The sequence below is a fragment of the Copadichromis virginalis genome, linkage group LG8 (assembly GCF_057382275.1).
Source record: "Copadichromis virginalis isolate Kocher_CV1m ecotype Utaka linkage group LG8, C_Virginalis_male_GT1.1, whole genome shotgun sequence".
Lineage (NCBI taxonomy): Eukaryota > Metazoa > Chordata > Actinopteri > Cichliformes > Cichlidae > Copadichromis > Copadichromis virginalis.
In genome coordinates, this window is record NC_140625.1 from 10,571,822 (window position 1) to 10,598,077 (window position 26,256).

Below are 26,256 nucleotides of genomic sequence, written 5' to 3' on the forward strand. Positions count from 1 at the left end.
TATTAGACATATTAACTAAAAAGGAGGGTTAAGAACAACAACAACAACAAAAATCTCCATCCTGCGCACAGTCAGTGTTCCAACTGGCACAATGAGCCACATCGTGGTTTCTATTCACAGCATTTTTTGGCACACTAAGCAGCACATGCCAATAACATTTCCACTGTGTGCAGCTGTTCGAGTATCATCCATATTCATCTTCTGCCACCTCATATTCCACTGGCATCTCTGCCCTTGCTACAATATCAGAAGCTGTGCTCCAGCATACTGTGGCTTACTGAGCAGTCAAGCTAATAGGCTAACTGTCTGTTCCTTACTTGGGGCCACGGTGGTCTTGTTTTCTAAAAACCAGTGCAAGAGAAGCAGCTGCTGGTGAAGCAAAATTAGACAGTTGGCCCTTTGATCGCAATAAGTCATAAAATAAATATTGTTTTTGCTTTGAATCAGAGTCATAAACAGAGTATCCTAATCACATTCTTTACAGAGTATTTATTCTGAAATATAGAAAAACATAAATCGCAGTATGTTCAAATAAATACCCCAAATATTATGTACAGCTACAAGATAATGGCAGTGAAAATAATCCAGGTGTCACAAGTAGGAGTGATTTCCTGTGGTTTTCTATGGTGCATGTTGGTGGAATGAATTACTCAATGTGCTGCTGTAACTCTCAAGCACATGATAGAGACTCAAGAGAGTCAAGCTCCACACCCACAATGCAATTGGCCTTGTAGTTTTTGTTTTTCCTGAGTCTGCTGATGTCTGAGCATATTTTCAAAGACCTCAGCAGCTATAACAGAGATGGCTTTAACCTCTTGTTGAAGGCATTTTGTTTTTAGTGAATTGCAGATTGTTGTCAGCGTATTTGTAGTCATTCACTACTTTAATACAGACCGCATCGATGGAACGAGGGGGGGGGGGGGGGGGGGGGGGGAAACACTGGTGTTCTGGTCTTCCTCAAACAGTGTAGCTGGGTCATCAGAAAACTCCTTAAGGTGCCTGATCTCTGTGCAGGGCAAGGAGAGGGGGACACAGGATGGCACCTTGCAGGACTGTGGTGATATTGATCCGATGTGCAGTGCTACAGGCGCACGCAGTATCGTCTAGGCAGATAGTTAACTATCCAAGTCACTAATTGCTTTCAGTTTATTAACCAGGACAGCTGGTCTGATGGTGCTGAAGCGAATGTTGTCCTCAGCTCCAAGGGTGTCCATCTGTGGCTTGACCATGAGATGGAGCTGGTTGTATTTCTCCAGGGTCTTCATGATGTGTGATGTCAGTGTCATGAGTCTGCAGCCCTTAGGGCCACAGTGGGGCAAGATGTCTTTGACACAGGCAACGAATGGACCCTTTGCAGATTCAAGCTCATGTTGAAGATGTGATGAAACGCTCCACAAAGCTAGTAGGCAAATGTTTTGACTGTCCATCTATGTATTGTATTTACTGGAACAAAAGTTTCAGTTGATGCTGAGGTCATAGGTGCATACATACATTATATATTAACCTCTTAAGCCCCAAGCCTACCTGATCTCCTGCCTTTTGCCCCCCGTATCAGGGGGCGTTGGGGCTTAAGAGGTTAAAAAAGAAAAAGAAAAAAGTTTCACATCAGCACATCCTTTGCAGCTATAACAGCTTCAACTTGTTTGGGAAGGCTTTCCACACGGTTTAGAAAACTGCACATTTTTGAGGTCAGACACCGCTGTTGGACCAAAGGCCTGGCTCACAGTCTCCACTCTAATTCATCCCAGAGGTGTACTATTGAGTTGAGGTCAGGACACTGTGCAGGCCAGTCAGGTACTTCCACACCAAACCTGCTCATCCATGTCTTTATGGACTTTGCTTTGTGCACTGGTGCAGTCATGCTGGAACAGGAAGGGGCCATCCCCAAACTGTTCCTACAAAGTTGGGAGTATGACCCCGCTCTGTAATTTTACACGGCCAATCACTTCATGGTTGAATTGCTGTCATTCCCAATCACTTCCACTTTGTTATAATGCTTTGGTTTAACATTTGATGGTGGAATATTTAATAGCAATGAAATTAAACAACTGATGGGTGAGTGAATACGTTTGCCAAGAGGATTTATAAGACATGAAAAGGTTTTATTTTTTCATATTTACGCATCCTGTTACATTATAATTAAAGAATACCTCTTGGAGGAGATACAATATTACAGAAATGTGCGAATAAATTGTGTGTGTGTGTGCATATCTAGCAAAGGTTTGCTCCATATTCCTGTTTAATAAATTGATACTTCTTGCACCAGACTTATTTTCTACCGGTGACTCCACACACCTCTAAGACAACACAAAACAAATGTTTTCTCCTCCCTATTTTCAGAGCCGTGGAATTACGAAACATGCCATGACACTGACATATGCTGCTGCTTTTCTGTCGGATGGAAAATGGGGCCGTTATTTTTTCTCCCATCGATCAAAGCATTATTGGTTGTAATTCACAAATCCGTCCTCTGGAAAAATAAAGAGTTAATATGTCACTGAAGAACAGACACAATGCTTTTAAAGACTTACTTTTCTAGGACAGTGCATGTGCGTGTTTGTATGTTTTTGTGTGTGTGTGCGTCGCTGGAATATTGCCACTAATTACTTCCACTAAATCCAGTCCTTATGGCATTTGAATGAAAAGTGTGAAAGCTTGTGTAGTAATATTCTGCGCCTGACTCCGTTATATTGATAGCATTCTGTGTTAAGTGTTGATTGTGTTGCAGTTGTGCTGACGAGGGAAGTCATGAGAATCCAAACACATGTAGACAGATTTGGTTAGCCTATACGTGTGAAACTAAACTGCATTTGAAGAATGAAAAGAAACAAAAAACACAGCAAAGCTTTATTGGAAACTTCCACTGTACTTGCATTAATCAGTCTCTGCATATCCCAAACCCTGCACTCAGGTGAATGTCAAAAATTTAATCACCACTAAGAATGAGTATGTTGGTTTGTCTGTGGGCCTTGCGCCAGACTAATGACTCATCAAGGGTGTTTACCTGCTTTTTTTCAGAATGCACTCTAGGAGAAATCCAGTAAAACTTTAATTAAAAACAGATAGATATGTGTAAAATATAGAAACCCTTATGAAGACCCAGTTTTTCAAAAATAGAATCGACTAACCTGACTTGACAATTTTGCCTGTACAAAGAAAGGCATATTTTGGCTTTACCTTTATTTTGACAGCAAGATCCCATTAAAAATTCATCATTCCGAGTGGACTAGATTACACATGGACACGTCTTAATATTGCTTCCAATCAGAATGTAAACCTTGGATGCTTGTACATGTTAAAGATTTTAAAACCAGCCTCTAAACCAGATGTTGCCACTGGTTCTTAAAGAAAAGTCATAAAACTGCTTCGATTGTGAGTCCAGTTAGTCTAGTAAGAGTTTGGGATATTCTTCCAGCATGTGAATATATGCGCCGAGAACCCGCCGAGCGATCGAACATCTACCAAGCAGTGATGACGTCAGGGAGTTGAGTCATCCAGCCATCCATCCTGTTCCCTCTGCTCCCATCTGCCAAGCAATGCAGTATGCACCAAACTTCAGTGCCCTTCTTCAGTGCAGGACAGCTGAATTTACGCTTAACGCTTCAGAGTGGATAATAAGTTCATTTTAGGGTTAAATTATTAATTCATACATTGATATATGCTTGCTTTTGTTAGGTTTATAAAAGGACTATACCAGAGGATCTCAAACGATTGTAATATTGTGAAAAAGTTTCCGTTTTGGAATTTAATATAACGAAGGTTAACTTTTGTATTCTGGTCATTTATCTTTTATGTATTTTGTATTCATCCTGTTTGAAGTGAAATATTTCAAGTCTGTTTTTGTTTTAATTCTGATGATTATGACTTACAGCTCATGAAAATCAGCCATGTGCACATTTCAAATTACTAGAATTCCTAATGAAAAAATGATTTACAATATCTGACTTCTAAAAAGTTTACAACAAATTACAGCATCACTGTGGGGTAGCATGTAGATAATAAGCTTCTGGCACTGTTGATGTGTTATTGAAGCACAGGTTGCTTTAATGGTCTTGGATTTTTAGCTTGTCTGTATTTGTTGTTTCACATTTTCCTCTTGACAATAAGCCATGGATTCTCACTTGGATTAGCACCGTGGTGCTAAATCCTGCTGGTAAAGGAAATTTGCATCTCCATAAAGGTTGCCAGCAGAAGAAAGCACGAAGTGCTTGAAAACCTTTTCAACTTTGGATGTAATAAAACACAGTGGCCCAACCACCACCACCAACACCAGCAGAGGCTGTGGCACCTAGAATCACAGACTGTGGGAACTTCACACTGGACTTCAAACACCTTGTATTCTGTGCCTCTCAAGTTTTCCTTCAGAAATGCAAAATCTACCTTCATTTAAAAGGTGGACTTTGGACCACTGAGCAACAACCCGGTTCTTTTTTAGCCCAGGTGACATGCCTTTACCATTGTCTCTGGTTTAAGACAGGCTTGATTTGATGACTGTATTTACTTGGTATCAGATCGATATCAAAAGCACTACTTGATACGGTCACTGGTGTAGGACAGACATCGTTGGCTAGGTTTAGCCTGTCAGTCGACTGTTTACCTAGCTGCCAATATGTGTGCACAGCTATTTACTGTCGAGGAGTATGTATAACTTTGTAAAAGGAGTCCGATAGTCATTGATGAGTCAGTGAAGCTCACTTCTGTCCAATGACAGTAATGCTGATGGGAGTTGTTGAGGATATCTTGAGTTTTTCTGTTTGAAAGCAGCACTGCTGTTTTTGCCACTGTTAGCTAATGTTAATTTGCTAGCTGCTGTTAACGTGTTAGCTGATGTTTGTCAATGTTAGTAAAACTTTCTCTCAAATAGATCTTACATTGTTGAACACTTGGGGAATAAACTGTCATTCATTGTGACAATGTAATCAAACAGTTTATCAAAAGTGTGATTTTTAGGACACTCCAGTCTGACATTAGCTGGTTTAATGTTAGCTTATAACAATTAACTTGTTGTTTTGCTACCTTGTAATCTGTGGATGATTATGATAATATAGGGAAGTATGTTTATGTATGCTTTTGTGTGTTAGAGATTAGATGGAACATCGATGCCTCTGGATTAAGGGCAACATGTTAGCTTCTGCAAACCAGCGCCAGCTCTTGTATATTCTTGATAGATTAATTCTAAGTTATATAAACTAATCAATGCATATTTATGAGTATAACATTCCTTTTTTCTGTTAAATAACCTTAAAAAATTTACTTGCTGTACTTTTAAACCAGTAGGCTCTAGAAAATAGATTGCCGCTCTTTGGTTTAACCAAAGTCCTTTATGTGAAGGTGGTGAGGAGGTTACCTGAGAGACCATTATGGCAGATAGATTTGATGTTGGGTGGGTGACCTCTGTATTCAGCCATTACTGTGTGGAGTCGGCAGGAGAGCTGAGCAGTAGAAGAAGTGCACTCGGTACAAAGTTCAAACAAGTAATTTTAGCTCAATTTCCTCGAAAAGTGAAAGCCGTCTTATCTGCCAGCGTTCTTGTGACCCATCACCTTCAAAGCCTAAGAGTGCTGTGAGAGATCAATAAAAATTCCAACATAGGAGAGAAATATAGGAGAACAGAAAGAGAGACTATACATTTCTTTTTAAATAAATCCGCAAGGTTCAGGTTTTTCTCTTGAACACCTACAACTTTGAGACGAAGGAATCGGGAAATAGGTTAAAAATAGGTACCACCAATCTAATCAGAAGTTCGCTTTTCTGGTGTTTGGACCAGTGGAATCTGTGTATTTGTGTGTGTTGGCCACATGGCTCCATGGCCTTCCTGCCTTATTAGTGTATTATTACATTCCCATCTGGAAGGTTTTTGCCAAGCTGCTGAACAACTGAAACTATCCAGGTGTGAGTGTGTGTTGCCATAGCAACATGTGTGTGTGTGTGTGTGTGTGTGTGTGTGTGTGTTTTGGAGCAGAAGTGGAAAAGACTCATGCTCTGCTGTAATGTGAAGGGATCAGTTCTTGTATGAGGCCATTGTAATTAGCAATCAGTGACCTTCTAGAATGAGTGGATTTATTAGAAGATCTCTGACAGTGTGAAGACACAGTCATCTCAGAGGGGGAAAAAAAAAAAGTACACTTCATCATAAATATCTCACATAATCTGTCAGCCAACCTGGAGACATATGCTGAATCAGAGCGAGAGAGAGAAAAGCACACACTCAGACTGTATTTTTATTTTTTTGAGCTTCTGCCTCAAAGATGCACTGCTGGTCTATGTTTTCGATTCGTTATTCTGCTGAGCAACTTTTTTTTTTGGGGGGGGGGAGGGGGGGAGACGTGGTTTCAGCAAACTGTAAATTCGCCCACGCAGTCACGCATAATCAGGCATTAACCAGCAGAGATAGAAGGAATAAAAGAGAAGTAGCCAATCGCATTGCTCTAGAACCACAAACAGCCCACTTCTCATCTGCAAGTAGGACCGCCTTGCACTGATTAGTGGTTGTGCCTGGCAGTCACAGTCATTTCCCAATTGCCTTGACTCACTTTTCACACGACTGTGAAAATGTACAACAATCACAAGTGTGCATGTTCCTAATGCTGGCCTCGCATTCGTCAAGCACATAAAGTGAAATGAAATTTTAAAAAAAATGAAGTGCTGTATCAGACAACCCAATGTTTTGACCATTGCATATCATTGAAAAAAAAATGAAATAAGAGACACATCCTACTAATGATTTTTGTCAGTGCACCCAGTGCCAGAGTTCATTGGAAGCATTTTCTGTGTACTATTATGTCTGGATTTTTTTTTTTTAAATGCACAGCCTTATTATCACTGTTGTTATTATTAGCTTCAAAATAATTGGAGAAGGCCATCTTTGCTAGCTGGAGCAGCATCATTATTCTTGCTGGGTGCACTCTTATCTCTGCGAGCCCCCTTCAGTAATTTACCACTGACACTGCATAAGCCTTTGGCATTAGAAACAGTAAATAAGATAAGATATAGTTACTTCTGCAAGATAAACATAGGTGCCTCACATCTGCCTGATAACATGTTTTAATGGTCAAATGGATTTGTATTGAAGGAAAAGATAATGGCCATATTGATTGCTTACTGTGCAGATATTACTGAATAATTGTTGCCTCTGTGGACTTTCTGGCTCCGTGTCATGTGCTAGTGCAGTGTTACTGATGCAGGCAGACACTATTGTTGTGAGTCAGACCTGTTTATAGGGACTATAAGAGCCCGAGTTACCAAACCACAATGGCGGCACTGAACGTAAACACTACTGACACGGTGTAAACCTTTAATCTGTACTGCCTCTGTACTGTTGTGTATTTGTGACTCATTAAAGACGTCATGGACAGAGCAATGAGAAAAACCCAAAACAGGGATTGCTCCATTTTGACTCAGATACCGGAATGGCTCTACCGCGCTTAAAACTCAAATGTTCAAGAGACAAATCCTGTTTTTCCTCACTTTCTCTGGATCATGCCAACTCAGATGTGATATCCAAGTTATCCAAGATATTTGGAACATAGCACTAAAACGCCAGTGTGTCTTAATAGTCTTTGACTCAGTGTGAGTAGTAAAGGGTCACGTGTAAGACACAAAACATTCACACCTACATCAAATATCGGGAACTCTCCATCTGTTTTTAGATCTTTAAAACTAACCTAATCTAAAATAAGTCCAGTGGCTTTCATCTACAGTGACCTGGATGACTGAGAACCCACACAGACATATAATGAGGCCCTTATATGAAATACCTCAAATTCAGCAGTGCCTTTTAATTGGGTCCCCTGTGATGCACCTCCCAAGTTTAAAGTACACCAGACGTATGGATGGCTAGGTAATGGCACTCATACACACACGCGCACACACACGAGTGATGTGAAGTAATGCATGATGATAAATGACTGCAGTGCAGTCAATGACATGAAATTCAGTAAATTATAAATACTCATTACAGTGAGGAGGATTTCTGCTGACTGCATCTCACGATGAAGGTGGTTAAAAGCCATTCCTAAAAGTTAATGTTCTCTCATGACCAGAGAATCTGATTACTTTTTTTAAGTAACAAGTAATGTTAGGGATTACTATTGCAAAAAAGTAATTGGATTACTGTTACTTTCCAAATCTGAGCAACCACTTACAAGCCACAATTCACAGAGAAACCCCGCCACTGAACCCCCAACATAGTGGATCCCTCCACTGACATGACCACTGCAGCACCGGGCAAACCTCCACCTGCCCCACTTCTGCTAAACAGGTGACAATAGATTTAAGAGCGACAGGACTATGTGTCGCTTAATCTTTGATTTTATCTATTTTTTGCTGTGTTTTACTTGCATCTATTTGAAAGAGTGAGCGTAAACACGAAAACACTGTTGACCTCCCTCGGCTTTTATTGCCGCTAATCATTTATTTAAGATCAGTTTTTAAAACCTTAGGATGTAGCTACAGCCCAGCCCATGCAGCAGTATATGAATGACTAACCTCGTATTGTGGATGGATTATCTCAGTTGTCCTCCTGGCTGAAGTTTGGTTCTTTTACAGCATCCTGCCATGCGATTACATTTGTACCTGACCACCGAGAACACTCACGTTAACTTTTATCGAGTGGAAAAAAAGTTAGCTTGTTTATATTATGCTAATATAGCTGTGTCGCTAGCGGTCACGTAACACATCATTATATACCAGCTAGCCAAACTTCAGTAACCCTACAAACGTCACTGCTGTTTAGTTTTCTGTCTTCATTTATGCTGGAAGTGATAGCAGAGCTGTACGTTTTAATTTGTTTCCAAAACCCCGCAGTCAGGACATGCTATATTGTATTTAGATAGAAGCTAGCGAGCTAACTTCCTGCTAACTTCTAACTCCGTTAAATTTCATAAATTCCGTTTTCATGGATGCCTGGATGTTAAACTCAATTGTTACACCTGGTAGAGCAGAACGCTGATCATTTTATTAAAGATGAAAGACTTTAGACAGTTTTTCAACTCTCAGTAATGCCATAGTGATCGTTTGATATATGGACCTGCAGCGGAGTTTAGACCCAGACACGGCTAGTGACGTCAGACTGAACGACCGGATAGAACTGGGCTGAAAGGTCTGTTGCTTTTTTCAGGTTGTGTCATGTTTTTGAAAAGTAATTAAGTAACTAATTACTTTTGAAAATAAGCAATCAGTAAAGTAACGGGACTTGGAGTAACTTTTTGGAGAAGTAAACAATAATTAGTAACTAATTACTTTTTTCAAGTAACTTGACCAACATTGCTTGTGACTGACTTAAACTGTGTGCAGTAATAGTGTTATTGATTAGACCGGTGTCAAAGGATCTGTTGTGATATGTGACCTGTTGTATGGAGTGAGAGTACCATATAAATGCTTTTGGTCCTGTATCTGTAAGGCAATGGATTAAATGGATAATAAATGCAGCAATTTAACCTTTTGAAGCACTGAAGTGATTTAACGAGACATGTTTGCAAATATGGCAAATTAATTTCAACTGTATGTGTAATAATATTCATTGAAACCCTGTGCAAGTATCTGGCTCTCCTGCCAGAAATTTACATGTGAACTGAAAAGGGGTAAAAAAAAAAAAAAAAAAAAAAAAAAAAAAAAGCGCCGCTGAAAAAGTATCGTCACAACAACAAACCTAGGAGACACACCTCACGTCCTCTGCACAATCCATACAAAGTCTGACATTCACTGTTGAAATATTTGCAGAATACCTGTAGCTCCTTTTGTTTTCTGTCAACAAGTCTTTGACACTCAGTGAGGCTGATCACATTGCAGTTAGGGTACTAACTGGCATTCACATTTCACTGGCTGCAGAGACGGGCACTTCATCTTCCACTAATGCCATCTGTGAGCTCTGGCACCGTGCCCGGAACAGGACGGACGAGCAGTTAGGGACCCCGAGTGTGTGTGTGTGTGTGTGTCTGTGTTTATCGCTGTGTGTTTTTGTGTCATAGTGAATAAAAACGAGTTAATAGCTGATAAAATCCATAAGCAGATAAGTGAGTTGAGTCAACGAGAGCATGTTTGGGATTCGCTTATTTGAGCTCAGCCTGCACCAAACAGCAGCCTCTTCCCTGCAAATTTAAGCTTGTTGGGAAGAGATAGGAATGCATTCTAGACATATGCAGTAAATAAGTGCAAAAAAGACGAGTTTTTAGGCTCTATGGAAAAATTGGATCTCCATTTTTTGGATTATCGAGAACAGAGTGGAATAAAATGCAGACCCAGTGGTCATGGTTTAATACTCACCCCCTCAACTCCTGTGTGTCATTTTTTTCTACCTGTCTCCTGTCGCTGGAATTTCTCCACCTGTCCACAAGTCCCCACTGATTGGTTTGCTGCTCTCACCTGTCACCTGACTTTGTGCTGTGCCCACACAGCTGCTCCCCATTGCTAATTAGTGTCAGTTTATGTAATGAACTGTTGACACTCACTGTCTGTCAAGTCACGCTTCCCAGCTATCTCCTTAGTTCTCTCTTTGCTGACTTTAATCCTGCCTTTGCACCAAGATGTTAATGATTTTAATCCATTATTATTGTTCTGCTTTTTTATAACAAGCAGATTTAAGCGGGTTGGAGTTAAGGTGCTTGTTAAGAACACCGCTCATTAAGTGCAAAGAGTGAGGTCAGTCATGCTTAGCTCCATTGAAATATTTAACCTGGCTGTATGGGAATTCATTAAATCCAAAAAAAGATAAAAAATAAAATAAATAAAAAATCAGCTTTTGGCTGAGCTTAGTTCTTCTTCCGAGGCGTGTATATTTTCATGGATTTTTGATTGTTCCTCTGCCAAGAAGAGAATTTCATGAAACTTGGTGTAGTCTGGGAGCAAGGGGAGTAAAGCTCCTGTGATGTGCTGTATCTCTTGAATGTTTAAATAAACTGTTCCCTAAAACATGTGCTGTTAAAGCTTCAGAAGGCAGATATTCGGATGTTGTAGTCGTCCTCCGGCCTTGGAATCAGATGAATCTGAGAGCTCGTGTTTCATATGCACTGATGCCACCCTCCATGTTGAAAAGGATTTAATGAGGCTTGCCTGTTTCAGACAAATCTTAATTGTTTATGTAATGTGGGGCAGATTGAACACACCAATACTGATATTTTGTCATCACTCACAACTACAGTAGAGGTTTTCTTGATCTGGTTTGCTGTAAGGATATCCAGTTTCATTCAGAGGCATTTTGTTTTGGGCTTTTTGTGATCCTGCGTGCGGAGTGCTTGACTGGCTGCAGGCTACTCATAAATTCTTCAGCACTAGAAAGGGAATAGACGAAGTCCAAACAGAAACAAAGTGATCATGTTTCGCCTCGTTTTTTCCAGGTGATGTAGTACTCTCTGTACAATAACGGAATCCTCATGCAAATGATCCAAGTTACAAAAAACTGGGAGGTGCACGAGATGCTGTAATAACACCAAAGTGCATTGCAGAATAGTAGTGGTGTATTTTTTCACTTGTATTTTTATTTTTATTCCTATTTATTCTATTTATCCCCTTCGTATATTTTATTTATATTGTCTCTGTATTTATATATATGTGTGTGTGTATAACTCTGTAACTTCTGTCGGTGCTGTGCTTTTTTGGAAATCGAATTTCCCAGAGGAACCCACCCGAGGGATTAAAGTTCTATCTAATCTAATTTTGTGGTGAGGACCCAGAAGTGAGCACAAAAATAAAAGGCAGAAGGAAACTAAGACTAAACTAAGTAGAACCCAAACAGTGAAAACTGAATACCAAACACTAGTGATGGCCCGCTTGAAGCTGGCGCTCCGGAGCGTGTGTCGAAAAAAACAACACACTGGTTCAGAAGCACTGTGTCGAGGCTTGCTTCGTTTGGCAAAAGTCACGTGACCAGTGACGTCCGAAGCTTCATTACGCACGTAACTGCTTCGGTACCTGATTCAAACGGATATAAGGAAGTGAATCATCCACGGGATTCGTGGAGTGTGTTGAGGGTGACAGAGAGCGAAGAGGTGATCATTCCACTGACAGATATGGAGCCAGCGAGGAAGAGAGGACGTTCTGGCGTGTGGGAATATTTTGAGTTGATTTTGCTCAATTCATTTTATCTGCCGAAGTGAAACACCTGAAATGTCCAAAATCATGTTTTCATAATGTAAATATCATTACAGCATATGACTTTAGGAACACTTCCATGTGAATTAAAGCTAATGAAGACTACAAAAATGTATTTGACACTATACGTACATTACATTGCTACAGTTTAGAAAATCATTTTGTTTATTGTTTTTAGGTGATAGTCTGCAGGACCCAGGAATACCTGCATATCTACCAGCTTGCAGTGTAGTTCCTGCACTCCACAGCTTCTTCTGTTCCATGCAAGTGGATTTTCTCCAGGGCAGGAGAAACTATTTCTAAGAAAAGAAACAGACTCAGCCAGCACACAGTAACACTAATCCTCTTTTTAAATGTAAATAACAAAAGGGCTACCTGACATAGATCATGTTTTTACTTTGCAAGTTCTTGATTAGGGGTGGGTTTTGATTATCGCCTTTCTGATTACAATCCATGCTAAATGGAATAAAGTGATATTGATTCATTAAAATCCCGTGTCGATTTGTAAATTAACGTTATTATGCCTGAAACGCCAGCATCTCAGGTTAAACCTCACAACATGTCGTCAAACACCAAACAGCTAAAACAGTAACTGGGAGCAGGTTTACGGATTCTGCATACAAACGTGAACACAGAGCGCGGACCCGACGCGTCAGAGTCAGATTTTGATGTGTCGGCGGGTCCGCGCTGTGTTTGCCTCTTTTTTTCGCTGGCTTCTGCAGCTGCAGGTTTCATAACTCTCTGTTTACATCTCTAATTAAGTCTCATATGTGTCAGCTTTCTTTTAATAGATACGAAATTATGGATATATACTGATACATGATCAGAATTGTAATATTTCTGACTGAGGCAAAACTTTCCAGATTCCAATCAAATTGAATCGGATCCTGTATCGAATCAAAATGATTCTACAAATCAGTGACGATGCAGCCGTACTCAGCTTCCTAAGCATTTTCCCTTTCCAGTTCACAATCAATCCCACCCCTAGGTCAAAAATATGTATAGGACAATTGGCCTCATCTAATATTTTGTATGAACCTGTCCAGCTGTGATTAAATGACAAGTAGATGGAGGCAGGACTTCACAGCAGGGGCATACTCCATAATGTGCTGTGCGTTATCATATGTATATTATATATATTGCTCACTTATTGTATTTACCAACATCAAGGAGTTATGAGCAAAGAAAGGCCACACCATAGTGCATGTTTAAATAGGGAAAGTTTATTGATCAAAATGTATTACGCAAATACGCATTACATTTTTTTCAGCCCCCCAATCGAGAAAACAAAACCAATTACATGTTCAAAGCAACGGAACGGTGGCCCAATATCAGAGAGAACTCCACTCTTGAGTGAGCAGTGATGATTGAGCAGTCCGTTTTATTTTGCAGATTCAAGCTGCTCTTCAAAATTTTCACCACCAGATGTCACCGGAGAGGACTGTGTTGAAAAGCTTCGAGTAATGAACCGTTTTTCAATACAAGCTTCAGTGCTTCGGAAAGCTTCATTTGGCCATCACTACCAAACACTATGGATATAGAACATGAACACCTGTGACGTGAGACAAGAAGAACAGACAACCTGATAAAGGGGAACTGAGGGAATAAATATACACAAGGGTGATTGGGGAAAGTAGAAACACCTGGGAACACAGCTGGAATGAATAAACATAATGAGGTGGGGGAAGTGAAACTGAACAGGGACGAGAGGCTGTCAAAATAAAACAGGAAACACACTGAGATGCAGACTAAGACATACGGGCTTGACACCGGGTCCGGGGGAGAAACAGACATGGCAATGAGACAGACTGAGGAGACGCAGAGATGTGACAAAGACAAGAAGACATGAAGCAGAAATCCAAATAAATTCAGACACATAAAAAGAACTAAACCAACTAATCTGTATAAATTTGAACTTAAAATGTCTTCATAATGCAACGGAAAGAATCATGAATACAAAATAAACTGAAGATTTTGAGTTGACCCAGTATTTTGGGTCTTTGGCCCAAAAATACACAAATCATTTATAGCAGTGCGCTCCGGGGTAAAAGTGAGCCAGAACGATCTGTGTTACACGTGTCTGTGTTGGTACTTCAGCACTTACCTCGCACTACGTTGAGAGGCGAGCATAAAACGTTTTTTAAGCGGCAGCTTATTTCAAATGGAACATTTCTATCAGCTCAACAAATATCAGCAAACGCACAAAGTATTTGTGTGCAGTTTGTTGCAAGCTGGAGGCCCAGCTGGGAGAGAAAGGAATGAGAGATAACTTCTTCGCAGAGATGGAAAAAGAGATGTACAAAAAGACAAGAAAGGAGAGATAGAAGAGACGGTAGGTACTCCTCAGTGACATTTGATATCTGATACTGGCTCTGCATAAGATGTGGAGTTATGTTTTTTCATATTGTGAAATGTGCTGCAAAACAAACTGAGATATGCTAACTCTGCTCTACTCTACTCTAAATCTACAGAGAGCAGTAAACTTCAGAGCAGCAGCAGGAACGGCACAGGTCAGCTGATTACAGTCTGCACAAAGCTCACTTTGACCACTATTTCAGAGAGCTGATAGACACTGTGGCAAATGTATTTGCATATGAAAAACTGGAAAATGTGTAATGGCCTTCACTCTCAAATCAAACGCACAATAGCAACATGGGCAGAGCACAGGCTTCACGCACAGCCCTACTGTTTTCGACTATGAATCTGTAGAGTGTCCTGATAGACAAAACGGAAACCAGCGGTGTCCACAGCACGGCCTTAATATAGTCGCACATCGTATGTCTGTGTAGACTCACAATCCAGCAAAAACTGACAGTAAATTACCAACTTAGTGAGAAAGTGAGGACATAGAGAGCAACTGACTACTTCATGAGTAATATCTGAGTGAGAATGATGAAAGGTGTGCTTTTAAACTCCAGACACTCAGGAGGATTTGTTTGAATTCTTTGCTCCAAGATTAAAATTTGCTGTGATGGCAGTGATGAAAAGCAGGCAGACTGTGTTAAATAGCTCGAAGCACAGTTTTCAAAATGAGCCGCTCCACAAAAATGTCATCTAACCCTGTTTGTTGTGACTCTTGTCATTTGTAATTTCTCTCCTCCCCGCCGCACCGCGAGCACAGACCTTTCATTTAAGGTTTCATTTGAATTAAAGCTAACTACAGGGCCTTCATTATCTTTGGATCTACCTGCACTTTCTACCCCGATACCAGCAAACCTCATTAAAACAGGCCAACAATGAAGTCACAGTCGGACTTCTTCACAGCGAGCCAGACCTGAAAAATATTTCTGTCAGACTCGATGTGGAATGTCATCGGTGTGTTTCATGTTATTATTGCTGTTTTTACTTTTTTCCCTGTTATTGTGGTGCACAAGTTGTTGTCACTGCTGTCGTGGCAGGAAGTAATTTTTTAAAACTCTAATTGGTAACTCGTGGGTGCTTCAGTCCTCTCACCTTTTTAACAAGAATCAAAACTCCGGACACTTCATACCTCGTTGCTTGGTTTGTTTGCTTCATTTTGCCTCCCAACTGAATTCAGTAGAAGTACTTGAAGACAGATGCTTAGAGACTACAGTAGCACCTCTCTCCAAGTTAATACTTCTTCCTTAAACTGTTGCTTAACTTGGAATAAGAAATAATTTAACCATATCCAATTTTGGTGGGTATATTAAAACATTAAAAAAAAAACCAACAACTCACCACTCTCTCATACATAATATTCACATCTAAACTAAAATTAAATGTGAATATTATGTTTTTATGATTATGGTTTGGCACTCAACACACATGATTAAGCTTAATCATGCCGAGCACCTCTGTAATTTTGCAGTTTGATTGCCATCCTGCAGGTTTTGGTTGTTCCTGAATGTAAGTAGGTAATGTGGGTTTGTGTTCAGTGTGAATTTCCTTGTATCTAGGTGGCAAAAGAGTTGCTTTTATACCAGTTTATCACAGTTAATCACTGTGATATCACAAACCAGCTCCACCTGATTGCTGTAATTGCTGTCTTGATGCACCAAAGTCTCTTTGAAGACACCAACCACTGCGAGTGATCGCAAATCTGGTCTCTGTCATCTATGTAACCATTTCAAAGACAACAAGATTGCAAATTTGTTTCAATAATTTTGGTCACACCACCATCTCAAACTGCTGTTTCCCCTAGTGTCAGTGTAAGTTCTTTTTTTGGGCAGGAAATCAGACTACAAGAAAACTGTCAAGACTTCAATACTGAACATTTAAGTTTTACACATTGGCATCATGTTTTAAAAAAACTGCCTGCAAAAACACTCCAGTATCGTGCACAGTTAATGTCATATTATAATAGAGGAGGGTCATGTTTGGTATGGTTGGAGATAATAGTGCAAAGGCGACTGTAAAGAGGAGCTTGAGTTCACTGTAATGGGACCAACAATAGGTTCTCTGCAGAGGGAGGAGAGAGAGAGGATTTGCTGCAGTCCAGGTGGAATCACATGGTGTTTATGGAAAGGAGCAGATCGGTTTATTTGGTAGCGAGGAAGGCAAAGGCAAAGTAGGGGGTATGTCTGGTGGAGAGCGGGTTTTAAATGAGTGGTCGTGCAGGTAAGTCTTCCAGGTGATTTCTTCTCTTTAGCCATTAACCTTTGAGGCAGTGCAGATCACCTGGGAGCAGCGAACAGGTGACGGAACGGAATCCAAGCACACAGAGGTAAAAACTGGAAGGCAGATGGACAAAGAAGGTAAGGAGCAAAGAAGCAGGAATATTGGTTGCTAGCTCAATGAGCCCTGTTACTGCTACAGAAGTCAAGATGATCTGACGGCTACCCGTTTTGATTCACAGGAGGTGCAAAAAGAACAGGACCATAAGGAATCCACGTCCACCTGCAACTTAGATTCACTGAAAGAAACCAAAACCGAAGAGTAACCCAACTTACCCCGGCCCTGACAAGCATCACAGAACTCATGAAAGAATAAATAATGATTCTCTGCACAGACACTTTATAAACAATGATAAACCACATTTACTTTATATTTGCTGGCCCAAATTGGGACTTAGTTAATAAAAATTTGAGAACCCAATCTTTTCATCAGTCCTTCAGTGTGTGTTTGTAAACCTAACTGAGAAGCTGAAATTACTTACTATATAACACCTTTATTTTCTTCACACAGCTTTTCCCTTACGCCTTATTTTTGCATATTATGGGGAGAAGCTGAAGCAGAAACCAGCTATGCACACATACTGCACCACACGATTAAGGCTCCTGGCATACGCTGAAGAACTACACAACCAGCAGAATGCAAATTAGCATGCTTTCATCATGTAGCGCTACATTCCTTGTCTCACCTTTGCATTAATATATAATGTGTTTTCATTTGTGCAAATTTTTTCCTGTATTCAAACAGCTGAAAAGCAAAAACAATGTGAAGGAATAAACCATATATTCCTGTAGTGCATTGGTAGTAGGAGGTCTGAGGTGTTTACACTGTGTGTGTGTGTGTGTGTGTGAGTGTGTGAGAGTGTGTGTGTTGCACGATTGCATGATTATTTGTGCTTTCATTGTCTTCCCAGTAAGCCTCGGTGGAACTGTGTGAGCATCTCAAAAGCTGGGATGGCCTGCGGATCAGTTTCATGGCCTGCAGAGAAGATGGGCCTCAAGCAGCCTCTGCACGTGCGTGAGCGTTTGAGAGGGGCGATGAGAGGCGCTTTCAGTTTGTGCTCTCCACAGCAGGGTCATTTTGGCAAAAGAATGCTTGTTTTTGAGGAAATGAAGATGGAAAAACATACGGTAACCAAATCAAACACATGGGGTTACCCGCTGTGTCGACCCCTTGGGAAGAAGGGAGCGGCTGAAAGTAGCTTTGAGTCTGATTTGTGCGGATAATAACTATGTATTTACTTAAGTAAGTCAACACACAAGAGCGAGAGCAGGAAGAGTCTGTTAGAATGGGATATTAGCTGAGAGGTAATACAAACTTTTCTCTTTATAAAAGCCAGCATCCAGCCACAGCGGTATCGATTTGAAACAGCAATCCTTCTTTTGTAGTTGAGCCCAAACAGACAGCAGGAAAGACTCTGCTGAGCTAATAGCCTTCACTCACCAGCCTATGTGTAATAAGAATACAGAGATAAAGTGTGTGTTCATTTAAGTTTCTATTGTGATTGAGTGCAGGTGTGTGTGTTAGAGAAACGTCTCTGTAGGAGTGTGGTGGACTGCCAGTCTGGTGTTGCGCGTGTGCATGTTTGTGATAGAGCACGCATGAGTGCACTCGTGCAAATTTGTGTGTTTGCATACGAGGAGTTTAAGCAGTGTGATACCTCCCGGGCGCCGCTCGTTCACCTATCCCCTAATCTCTGCCAACTCCCAAGTAAGATAACAGAGCTTACTCACATTTGAATATTCCGACTTCTTACCTTGAATGTCAATTATAGAGCCGAGGCAGCTTTTCCTCTGCTTTCCCGCTGTGCTTCTGTCACTCCAGTGGCCTGATTGTTTTGTGGGGGGGGAAAAGGACACGTTTCGTGTGGACAAAGCGATGGATGTTTGAATTTGTACCAGCAGATTTATAAAAGGGGCCGACAAGCAGAGGTCCTCTATTCTGCCAAATCACTGATTGTCTTCAGTCCATCAGTAAAGATGAGATGCAGAAGTTGCTGTTTGGATAACGCACACCTTTCCTTTTGGATCTTTTCAATCTCTGTGCAATTTCAGGGGGTTTGATTTGATTCAATTTGCCTCTAATCGCTCCCTCATGCACATTATAATGCGAGGCTCTGCATACGAAGTGCAGAATTGGGGCGATTTCCAGTTACCTTTGAGTGACGAGCAGCCTCAAAGAGGGAGGGTTGCATAAATCTGCATACATAACTCAAATGTATCTGGAAGCATAGCGGAATAAAGTCATTCATCCTCTCCCTATCAAGTCTTTCTGTCGACTGAGGACTGTTCTGGCCTCGCAACAATGTAAAATTATTACATTCTTCATCATATTTATTATGGTGCAGCTAAAGCTGCAATGGAGCCCCTTAAAAGACTGTTTTTTTTTCCATTTATTAATTTATTTTGTGCCTCACACCCATTCACACATGCATGCTGAATTGAGAAATGCTGAGAAGAAGCACTGTTATTTTTCCCCCTGCTAGATTTATGCAATCTATTCAAACACAGTGGGAATTAGTGAAACCCTGGAGCAACACAGTTCAAAAGTTATCAAAATGACTCCAATAAAATGTTTTGAAGTCGCAGCAAAAAGAAATGTAAAAAATCTTGGACTCAATTCTCTGCTGTGTGGAAAACGGAGAGACAAAGAGAGCAAGAGGAGATGGAAAGGAGGAAGAAGCGGCGTGCAATAGTGAGAAAAGGCAGCCATAGCGGAGAGGTGCTAAACGTGCCTCCAGGTAAAGGAACCATTGACTCATTGTGTCCTATCTGAGCTTCCGTCTCAAAGCAGCGTTGCTGCATCCATCTGACTCAAAAGAATCTGCTGAGTAACTTTGTTTGGGATGAGGTTACAGCAAACTGTAAATTCTCCCACGCAGTCGAGAATCATCCTGCCCAAACAAGGGAGAGATGGAGGAACAATAAAGGGTGAGCTCATGCCTTCTTCCCTCAGACAACAGCTCATCATGCTTCACCTTTTCTTTCACCTCCTTCCTGTTATTTTTACATTCCCTCTTCTGCCCAGTGACTCCCTTTCCTCCCTTCTTTCTCTCTCTTCCCTCCCTGACTCCCCCCCACGATTTTTTTTTTTGCCAACCATCTATCCTTCTCTTCCTCCCCACCTATCCACAGTTGTTGCCTTGGTAACAATACAAAGAGATTTTCTTCACAGCTCTGTCACCGTGGCAACGCTTGGCTTTCCTCCAGGCTGTTGTTGGAAGTGCACCTCTTTCCGGTCCACTCCAGGCGGCTTGTACTGACCACGGTCAGAAAGAGGCTATCCATCGGTTGGAAATCGCTTAAATGTTGATGCAGCTTATCAGGGCCAACTCGGAGCTTTTGTGGTTGTTAAGCTGCAGTGTTTTGCTTCGCTACAGCACTTAAAGCCTTAAATGTAACATTAACTGGGCTGTAATGATTAGAGAAGACCTTTATCATCTTTGATAACATCGAGGTTTGTTCCATCAAACTAAAACGGTAGAAGACAAATGTTCTTAGAAACTGCAGGAACTTAAAGGAATAACAAAAGCACCGTGACAAGTTATTAATCCCTTAATATCTAGTGCATCATATTTGATACACCAGTTTATGTGAGTTTTTGAGACTTCTGCATTATTGTGCTGATGTAGAAATCTTAAAGTCTGCCCTGAAGACCCTAAAAAAAATGGCAAAATACATTTTTAGGCAATAAATGTGGAAACAAATGTAGCAAATATGATACAAATTAAAACTCAAAGCTAAAATTGAATTATTAAGTAATTATAAAAAAATTCAAATTTAATAAAAATGTTAAAAAGGTTCAATAGACTAAAGGGTTAAGGGTTAACTTTAAAGTTTTGTTTTACATTTTTGATACATATGAGGTATCATGGCTGACAAAAATCAAAACCATACTTTCTTTAAGCACAGCCAATCCACACTTTGTGTTGCATTTTAATTATTTGTATTTATTTAAAGGCTTCTTGGAAGTCCTGTTTTGACAGGTGGCCTGTCTCTCTGTGATCTAACCATGAACCTCAAACACCAGCTTCATTGCCTTCTTCATTTCAGAAACTGATGTTTGACCTAACTGACCTAGCTTTAATATCATTTCATCTCCTGTAATAAATGCTGGCTCTCCAGCTAAGACCTTCAGTAAGAGCAGTTTTTGGTAGAGGACTGAAAATAGCAAATGGGGTGATGAGCATGACTAGAAAGATGCTACTCTTCTTTCTTTTTAACAGTCTTGGATTGTAAATAATGAATTCAGGCTCAGGTTGTAACAAATTGAGAGAAAACATTCGGCACATGCGACCTAAACTGTGGTGTGTCATGAGACTCCATGCGGAGTAAAAACGTAATCTTTGCTCACCAGACTCTCTGCTCCACAGATTTTGCTTCGTTAAGTCTGTCGTCTTCTCCAAAATGAAATTTAACCTTCACAGCTTTTTAAATTCATCAGATTGCAGCTTCCACTAAGAGATTTTGGTCCATATTGACATGATAGTATCACACAGTTGCTGCAGAATTGCTTGGTTGCGACTTTCACATTCCACCAAATCCCAAAGGTGCTTTGTTGGATTGAGATCTGCTGACTGTGAAGGCCATGTGAGTACAGTGAACTCACTGTAATGTTCAAGAAACCAGTTCGTGCTGAAAGCAGCCAACAGAAGATAAAGGGATGGACATGGTCGGAAACTATACTCATATAAGCTATGGTGTTTAAATGATCCTTAACTGGTAACAAGGGACCAAAGTGTGACAAGATAATATCCCCACACCATTACACAGCGCTGATACAAGACAGAGCCATGCATTTGCATTGTGTCAAATTCTGATTCTATCTTACAAATGCTGCAGCTGAAATTAAGACTCATTACACTGGACAATGGTTTTTCAATCCTCTGTTGTCCATTTCTGGTTAATCTGTGAAAACTGTATCCTCAGTTTTCTGTTCTGGGCTGACAGAAGAAGCACACAGTGTGCTCTTCTGCTGTTGTAGCCCATCAGCTTCAGTGTTCAACGCTCAGTGATGGTCTTCTGCATACCTTGTAAATAACAAGTAGTTGTTTTATTACTGTTTCCTTCCTAACAGTTTAAAGCAGTCTAGGCCCTAGTATTGATGAGGCACTGGGCATTTTCTCTTTTTCAGCCCATTCTCTGTAAACCCTAGAGATGGTTGCATGGGAAAATCCAAGTAGATCAGCAGTTACAGATGTACTCAGACAGGCCAAATTGTCTTGACCATGTGTTCACACCTAAAAGCTTTCTCCTACGTGACTGTCAGATTACATACTTGGATTAATGGACAGATATACACCTAACAAAAGTGAGTGTATATTACATGGTAAGAGATATAAGTTAGTATGTTGAGTGTGGAAAAAAAACAGGCATGTGCAACAATCTGAGTGACCCACTGACCTGGCCGTGACTACTTTGCACCATTTTAGTAATGGTTATAGAGTCCCCCAGTCAGAATTGGTGAGCACCTACCGTACTCCAAGAACAGACAAATTACTGATCAGTGACAGGGTCAGTAGTTATTTGGGCCATGTGCTGGAACTAGTCTGATCTGGGATGCTTACAGAACTTACAGTTGCTAGTGTGTCGATGCCAGATAATACAAGGGATGTTCTTACAGAGCTCATGCCTTGGTATGTTAAAGCAGTTTTAGCAACATGGTAACCTGGTAATAGTTTAAAAAAAGTTACACAAACTAAAAGACTTTTTTACTAAAACAAGTAGGACACTACTTGTGATAGTGTTTAACATTAATAGTGAGGCTGAAATTGTTTGGTCTGATGGCTGACTCTCAAAGAACTTGTTTGACTTTTGGATAAAAATCCACCACGATGGTGGAGAGACAAGTTGTCATGAATCGCTGTGCGGCAGGCAGGAGTTGGACCCAAAATGCAGGACTCACAGACTCGGGGAGGTGAACTCAAAACACAGCTTTATTTGCTGGTAGAACAAACATACAAACTAGACTAAACTGGGAAACCATAAACTAAGAACTCACAGGGAGACACAGGGAGATCCACACACAGCATGAGGGACGACGTCACGCCGAACAGAGGGAGACGCAGACAGAAATACACAGAGGGTTAACGAGGAAAGTGGGAACACACGGGGAACACAGGTGACACTGATAATCATAACGAGACAGGGCGGGGTGAACTGAACATGACATGTACGGGCGTGAGAGTCACAAAGTAAACAGGAAGTGCACAGAGGTTCAGACAGGAGGAGAGAGAGCACGGGGAAAACACAGACATAACGGGCTGGGGAAACATGAAACAACCACAAAGGGAGACGAGGGCTCATAAATACACAGGGCACACAGGGGGGGGGGGGAGAGAGAGCACGGGGAGAACTTGGACATAATGGGCAGGGGAAACATGGAATAAAACATAAGGAGAGACGAGGGCTCACAGATACACAGAGGGGCACACAGGGGGTAAAAGCCATGAAGGGAAAACACTTAGGGAACAACACAACAGGGCAACTCAGAAAACAGGACCAGTCGAGGCAGGACCAGACGAGGCAGGACCAGACGAGGCAGGACCAGACGAGGCAGGACCAGACGAGGACGAAGACTCGGAGGCTGGACCAGACGAGGACGAAGACTCGGAGGCTGGACCAGACGAGGACGAAGACTCGGAGGCTGGACCAGACGAGGACGAAGACTCGGAGGCCGGACCAGACGAGGTTGCAGAGGCTGAGGCTGGACCAGGCGGAGCTGCAGAGGCTGAGGCTGGACCAGGCGGAGCTGCAGAGGCTGAGGCTGGACCAGGCGGAACTGCAGAGGCCGAGGCTGGACCAGGGGGAGCACAGGCTGAAGCCGAAGCTGGGCCAGGCGGAGCAGAAGCAGAAGCCAAAGCTGGACCAGAAGCAGAGGCTGAGACCGGACCAGGCGTAGCAGAAGCAGAGGCTGAGACCGGACCAGGCGTAGCAGAAGCACAGGCAGAGGCTGGCCCAGGCGTAGCAGAAGCACAGGCGGATGCAGCCGGACCAGGCGACAACGAGGCGGTCGCAGGTGGCGGCTGGACAGGCTCCTCGGGCCCTCCAGCTGATGCGGCGTGAGGCTGAACGGGCCCCTCGGACCCTCCAGCGGAGACAGGAGGCTGAACGGGCCCCTCGGACCCTCCAGCTGACGAGGCGTGAGGCTGGACAGGCCCCTCAGACCCTCCAGCGGAGACAGGAGGCTGAACGGGCCCCTCGGACCCTCCAGCGGAGACAGGAGGCTGAACGGGCCCCTCGGACCCTCCAGCGGAGACAGGAGGCTGAACGGGCCCCTCGGACCCTCCAGCTGACGAGGGGTGAGGCTGGACAGGCCCCTCGGACCCTCCAGCGGAGACAGGAGGCTGAACGGGCCCCTCGGACCCTCCAGCGGAGACAGGAGGCTGAACGGGCCCCTCGGACCCTCCAGCTGACGAGGCGTGAGGCTGGACGGGCCCCTCGGACCCTCCAGCAGAGACAGGTGGCTGAACGGGCCCCTCGGACCCTCCAGCGGAGACGGGTGGCTGAACGGGCCCCTCGGACCCTCCAGCGGAGACGGGCGGCTGAACGGGCCCCTCGGACCCTCCAGCGGAGACAGGAGGCTGAACGGGCCCCTCGGACCCTCCAGCGGAGACGAGGAGGTGCTGGCTGGGCTCACTGGAACCCCCAGCGGACGAGGTAGATGGCGACACGGGAGCCGCGGAGTGCTGGATGAGCTCATCCGAGCTTCCAGCAGGAGCCGATGTAGAGCCAGAGAGAATTGGGACCCCGGGCTCAACGTTAAGCTGGCTAGAAAACTGCACTGCTACGGGGAACTGGGCCAAAGGTTCAGGTGCGAGCTGAGCTGCTGGACACACGGGGACCTGAGCTGCTGGACACACGGGGACCTGAGCTGCTAACGGTGGAGAAGTAAACGACTGCACAGGGGACTGAACTGATGTCTGTAGTAACGGTGGTGGTGAGAGTGGAGTAGGTGGTGGAGTTAATGACTTCACAGGGGAATGAACTAGAGGTAGTGACGGTTGTGGTGCTGGTGGTTGAGTGGGTGACTGTGCTAAAGGAGGCTGCACTGGGGACACTGGAGACTGCACTGGGGACACTGGAGACTGCACTGGGGAAAGCAGAGCTGCAGGAGACTGCGCTAGAGACTGCAGTGATGGTTGTAGTGGAGGTGTGACGGGTGGAGGAGTGGCTGAAGTGGCTGCGGGTCGGGCGGCTAATGGCTCGGCTACAGAGTGCCTTAATGGCAGGGCTATGGGTTGAATGACTGACTGAGTAGCAGCCTGAATGGCTGGGTGTAGTGACGGTTGTGGTGGAAGATAAACAGGTGGTAGTGTGGATGATGGAGCTAAGGGCGACTGAGTGGCAGACCGAACTGATGACTGAAGCGATGGTAGAGGTGAAAATGGAGCTTGTGGTGGAGTTAATGACTGTGCTAGCGGGGACACAGGAGACGCAGCTTGTAGCTGGGCAGCTAAGAGAGCTTCAGGAGGCTGGGCAGCTAAGAGAGCTTCAGGAGGCTGGGCAGCTAATAAACTGTTCACATTACCATCCGTAGCACAAAACACAACCCCTGAACGAATAGTCCCACGGTTCGACACAGAAAAAGAGTCCTTATTCACCACAGCCGGCGATGTAAAAGTCCGAACGTCCGGCTGTGGGGTGGCGCGCCCGCGGCGTGATCGACGTTTCTTCCCCGCAGATGGCTCCAAAGGGCCGGGAAAAACCACATCCGGCCGGTGAAACTGACGCGGCTGCTCCAGGGTGGCTGTTGTCTGTTGCTGCTGGGCCAAGTCTGATATTTCCCGAGTTCGCGCCGCCTCCCGGGCTTCATTCAAATTGGCCAATAAGTCCAAACATCCTCTGACCTGGCGGAGATGAGAATTTCCTTTGAGGATTGCTTCGATAGCATTTATCCCCACAATCTTTGCCCTTGTATTGGAAGTGTGGGTTATCCACTCGACTAGGCGTTGGACACGTATCAGATCGCTCTCCCCGGGTAAGTCTGCTGGGTCCATGTTGTGGTGACGTCGTACTGTCACAAATCGCTGTGCGGCAGGCAGGAGTTGGACCCAAAATGCAGGACTCACAGACTCGGGGAGGTGAACTCAAAACACAGCTTTATTTGCTGGTAGAACAAACATACAAACTAGACTAAACTGGGAAACCATAAACTAAGAACTCACAGGGAGACACAGGGAGATCCACACACAGCATGAGGGACGACGTCACGCCGAACAGAGGGAGACGCAGACAGAAATACACAGAGGGTTAACGAGGAAAGTGGGAACACACGGGGAACACAGGTGACACTGATAATCATAACGAGACAGGGTGGGGTGAACTGAACATGACATGTACGGGCGTGAGAGTCACAAAGTAAACAGGAAGTGCACAGAGGTTCAGACAGGAGGAGAGAGAGCACGGGGAAAACACAGACATAACGGGCTGGGGAAACATGAAACAACCACAAAGGGAGACGAGGGCTCATAAATACACAGGGCACACAGGGGGGGGGGAGAGAGAGCACGGGGAGAACTTGGACATAATGGGCAGG

General features: G+C 43.1%; 1 protein-coding gene across 1 annotated transcript; it reads right to left on the reverse strand.

Annotated features, from left to right (window-relative positions):
- Positions 1–1,115: 1,115 nt before the first annotated feature.
- On the reverse strand, positions 1,116–26,054 carry LOC146702727 (uncharacterized). The gene is made up of 3 exons (XM_085467302.1): positions 24,140–26,054; positions 23,805–24,025; positions 1,116–1,290 (listed from the first exon to the last, which is right to left on the reverse strand). Exons 1-3 carry the CDS (start codon positions 25,715–25,717, stop codon positions 1,116–1,118), a joined length of 1,974 nt encoding a protein of 657 aa, XP_085323428.1. The 5' UTR covers positions 25,718–26,054.
- Between the last annotated feature and the right edge of the window lie 202 nt (positions 26,055–26,256).